The sequence below is a fragment of the Stegastes partitus genome, unplaced genomic scaffold, assembly GCF_000690725.1.
Source record: "Stegastes partitus isolate 25-593 unplaced genomic scaffold, Stegastes_partitus-1.0.2 Scaffold1303, whole genome shotgun sequence".
NCBI lineage: Eukaryota > Metazoa > Chordata > Actinopteri > Pomacentridae > Stegastes > Stegastes partitus.
This window is the reverse complement of record NW_007579034.1, coordinates 139,754-144,678: the sequence shown is the minus strand read 5'-3', so window position 1 is coordinate 144,678 and position 4,925 is coordinate 139,754. Positions and strand designations below refer to the sequence as shown.

Genomic DNA, 4,925 nt, shown 5'->3' with positions numbered 1-4,925 from the left:
AAAATTATGTATTATGCATCACTTGAGGCACTGTTTAGTCTTGTGTTCACAACAAATGTCAGTTTATATCTTGAAAACATTTTTCTTTTTCAGATATTTGGCTTGTTGCCTGTCAAGAAGGCAACCTATATCCCGTATCAGGTTGAAGATTCCACAGAATGCCTGCATGTGAGACCAAAAAGATCCATCATGCCTTATCCTGGTCGGGACATAGACGATGCTCACACAGTTCTCAAGGTTACTACTAATTTTAATATGCTGTGTGTGTGTGTGTGTGTGTGTGTGTGTGTTTGTACAAACACAATATATGTATTAGGGGTGTAACAATACACGTATTTGTACAAATCCGTTCGGTACAGGCCCTTTCAGTTCAGTACAGAGGTTTACTGCGGTACGAAAATTTTAAGACTACTAAGAATGGCCAATGTACAGAATTGCTTCCATTGCGAAACTTTAAATCTCATGGTGCCCACAGTTGCGGTGGACCTTTTCCGCCTCACAGTTGCGCAGTATTGCCGAGCTAAAAACAAGTAGGAGTTTCCAGTGGACCACAGGATGTGACGGACCGTTTATTTTCCTGTTGGCGCTTTCTTATATGCCCAGTCTGTATGGCTAACGAATGGGATGGCTAATGCTAACAACAACAACAACAACAACAACATCAAGATCAAGCCAGAGCTGGAAGACGCTCCCGTGTCATTAAAATCACCTGTTTGGGATCACTTTGATTTCCTGGTGAAGTACGAAAAAGGAGAAAAACAAGTCGACAAGATGAAAGCCGTATGTCCACATTGTGAAGCGGTCGTCAACTATGCATCCGGCAACATGTCAAACTTACACACTCATTTGAAAAGGCAGCATCGAAGTGTAACTGCCCGCTGTGCTGGAGCTCTGACTCCACTCAGTCCTCATCGCTGTCTTCTCAGTAGTACATGAGGAAGCTACAGCCAGGCAGCATCACAGGAGTGGGCTGAGCGGAGCTACTGACAGATAAGCTCAGAACCACGTTGTGACATTAACAATGACTCAGCATGTCTCCTGGTTCACTTTAACTCTCTTTGCCATGTGTCAGGACGACTGACCCGTGCTTCGTTGCGTCGTCATGCTTTTCATTTATGTTTCATTGCTAAAGTTGTGCTAACCTAGCGTAAGTTACTCCCTGTCTGTTTATGTTAGCAATAACATCGCTGTAGTTATGCCAACCGAGCATAGCATTTGCTAACAGCTTAAAGCCAGTAGGGAACTGTAGAAATAACGGAAGTGTACAAAATATTAGTACTGAACTTGGTTGTTTGCAGCAGTGTCTTCCTTTTTATACTGGAAAAGTAATTCAGTTCTATTTACAGCAGACCAACAAGCTGGAATTGTTAATGCTGCACTTGTACTTTTATTTATTATATTTTGTTTATTTGGTATTGAGAACGATGCCACCGTATTTCTGTTACATTTGTATATATTGTACATTTAATTTCATTTACTGAGCTGTTAACAGCTTTTTGTTTTAATAAAATAAACAAATGTTTTGGATTAACTTTGAGCAGGTTTTAAAAAATATATATATATATTTCTCCCCTTAGCTGACAACCGAACATTACATTACATGTGGCAGTTTAGGTTGTTGTACCTGTAATGTCTTTTCTGGTGATATTTGTGTGTTGTTGGATTTTCTAGAATGTGGGACTGAAGATGGCAACAAACTTGTTGATCCAAATACCTACATGCCTCCAGTACAGAGGAAGAGAATACCATCATAACCAATATGGTAACTTTTTAAAAAAAAAATATTGCTTTGATCTGTCCATTGCCACATGCTTAATCTGTACTGAAATTGAAATATCTATCTTTGTCCTGTCTGGTCTCTGTATCTAGTATAAACTAAAAAAATCTTCTTTATTTTCAGGTATTCATTACAGGTACAATACTTATCCAATGGCTGGAATGGACACAGTGCGTCTTGCGATGGCTCCTGCTGGTCCTGCTGGTCCTGTTGGTATGGGATATGGCAAAACTGCTTCTCAAGATGATCCTTCACCGATACAGACAGTCCGCACTTTCTTTCCGGAGACTTGGATTTGGGACCTGGTGGACGTTGGGTGAGCTTCTGTTGCTACTGGATTTGATGGTCTTGAAATAAGGAAAAATGAGAACACCTTTGAGTACAGCTATGGACCCATAAGGCATATACACTTCCAGCTGTGTCCTTGAAGAGATAAATGCAATGAAGGTCATTTTAGAAGTCAGCTGAGACTTTTAATTTTAAGGATGTCTGTGATGCTTCAGAAATTGTATGAAACATTGTACAAGTGATTGCATATCGGAAAAGATCTTTTGACAGAGTGCATCGTGTTCAGAATTCTACTCTTTGTTCAAATATGGGAATTAATTCCCAAATTTCCTCATCATCATGGAATTCAGCTACTTTGTGAAAATGCAGCAGGACATTCTCAGCTCAAAGTTTGTGTCTGTGTTTTGTAAGTATGTTTTACCATCTGACAAAGTGTGTTTGTGTATATCTGCTGATCCAGATCATCTGGAACAAAGAACGTGTCCCTCACCGTCCCAGACACCATCACCACCTGGGAGACGGAGACTTTCTGTTTGTCCCATGAGGGTTTTGGTTTGGCTCCTCGTAAAGAAGTCACCGTCTTCCAGCCCTTCTTCCTGGATCTCACGCTGCCCTACTCCATCGTCCGGGGGGAGGAGTTTGAACTGAAAGCAACCGTCTTCAACTACCAGTCAAGCTGCATCATGGTAACAAATGATTTCACTTGACCTCAATGCTATTGTCACTGTGTTGACATGCTGATGAAGACACATGCTGATGTGGTGATTTAGCATGCTAGTATTTGCTAATTAGGGCTGCAGGGCTGACATAGTTGGTTAGCACTGTTGCCTCGCAGCAAGAAGGTCGCTGGTTCGCNACCCTACAGAGGATAAAGTGGTGTATAGATAATGGGTTGATTGAATGAATGTATTGCTTGACCTCCATCTTACTCCAGCTGATATCTTTGTGTTCTATTTTATTCTACTTTGTAGACGGACAACAAAGGCTGTGCCACTTTTGCCTTCAGCATGTCAACTTTCACCAAAATTGCTTCAAAAATATTAGAAGATGTGTTTGATGTCAGCGCTGAAGTGGAAGAGGAGGGGACAGGCAAGTATTATATTAGATAATAGATTTCTGATCTAACAGGGAAATTTAGTGTTTGAAGACAATTTTATGTATTTCAACAATAAGGCATTCACACTGTTGTAACATGGAGGCTTTTCATATTCAGGTATTTCACGCACACAAAGGGGCAAAATCGGGCTTTCATATGTGATTGGAAGGCTGTCTTTCATTGACACGCCCACGATTTATGGGTCAGGATCAAGGGTGGGAGGAAAAGTAAGTGGAAAACTAATCTTGTGTTTCTCTGTATCATGTACTGCACGAGGCAGCTTAGATCATGTGCATGTCCAGTGATACAGCTCTGTTCTTTCAACAGGTTACAGCCGTTGATTACGATAATAGACCAATTCCTCATATTCCGGTGTACCTGTTTGAGGGTGAAAGGTGGTCGTCACGACGGCTGCAGAATCTCACAACTGACAGCAGTGGTGTCGCCTCCTTCTCATTAGACACAGAGAACTTAAATGGGGATATTCGTCTCCATGTAAGTAAAAAGTCGTACTGCACTCAGAAATATAATGTTTCAACAAAAATAAATAAATGGAACAGTTTGCGTTTTTTTGATTTAAGACAAGTTTTGATAAAAAATTCTGTTCATCGGACAACCTACACGAGTTAGGAGGGTTTGCTTTTCCTCTGCAATCAAAGTACTATTAATGACTACTTACTTAATGAATGGCAGTATGAACAAAAGTTTTTAAGTTGACTCATCAAAACTTAAGTTGCTCCAAATAGTATTTTTTTCCAGGTAATTTAAAATACATTTTTAGTGAGCCTGTCAAAACTCCAAAGCATCTTTATAGTTTTCGATTTTTCATATTTATTCTCATCTCGTAGCTTCAGTGGAATGAATTAATTCAGAAAAAAAAAAATCTTATTTAGTACTTTGGTAAACTCAAGGGGATGGCCAAATTCCACTTCTAAATATGAGTCCACTGTTTCTCACATCACATTTGAAAATATTCCCAAATGCTTTGCTTTAGTTGCATTTAATTGTTGAAGACATAATTTTGACCTTGTGTTATAAAGTAATCAAGGGAATTTCATTCATATACCTCAACCAGAATTTTGCATTAAATAAACAAAAACAGAATTTTAAGTTGAAATTCCATACAGTATAACAGCTGATGCAATTTCCAAAAATGTCACGTCAGCCCAACTTATTAAAATAATGTTTGCAACCTGGAAGATTTATCAACATTAATATATTGCATTTTTTATCTGCAATTATGCTTGTAATAAAGTGGGAATAGGCCCCTTAAACTTGCTTTTTACAGTCTGTAAGCTGTCATAAAAGTAATAACACAGCCTAAAAGTTGACTGTGAAATGGTTTCTTAGTATACTGCAACTGTCCAAAATGCTGCCATTGTAACTAGTGGCCATATTGAAACTGTTTAATATTTAGTTGACCTTCCTTCTTCTACACAAACCGCCATTGACAAAGTTTCTTTTGTACAATGTAGGTAAGCTCGTCACCGACACTGGAGTACCCCGCATATAAAACTCCCCACCATGAGTCTGGATCACACACACTGACTATGTTCCGTCCTGCGTCTCCTGATGCTAAAACAGTCAGCTTCCTTCAGGTGAAGAAGAACGATAAAACCCTTGCCTGTGATGTAGAGGAGGACATCTCCATCGAGTACGTTGTAGTGGGAGAAGGCCAGGGCACTGTGGATCTGATGTATCTGGTGAGTTGGTTCTCAGGTTGTCACCGACTCTGCCTTCCAGAGACGGTGAACAGTGGAAAGA

At 39.7% G+C, this 4,925-nt stretch overlaps 1 protein-coding gene across 1 annotated transcript in view; it reads left to right on the top strand.

Annotated features, from left to right (window-relative positions):
* The window catches only part of LOC103369557 (alpha-2-macroglobulin-like), a 34,707-nt gene that overhangs the window by 8,312 nt on the left and 21,470 nt on the right, over positions 1-4,925 (top strand). Inside the window, exons 7-10 of the mRNA XM_008298304.1 lie at positions 94-237; positions 1,672-1,762; positions 1,901-2,093; positions 2,526-2,751. Coding sequence (XP_008296526.1) covers positions 94-237; positions 1,672-1,762; positions 1,901-2,093; positions 2,526-2,751 — 654 coding nt within the window. The remainder of the gene's footprint in view (positions 1-93; positions 238-1,671; positions 1,763-1,900; positions 2,094-2,525; positions 2,752-4,925) is intronic.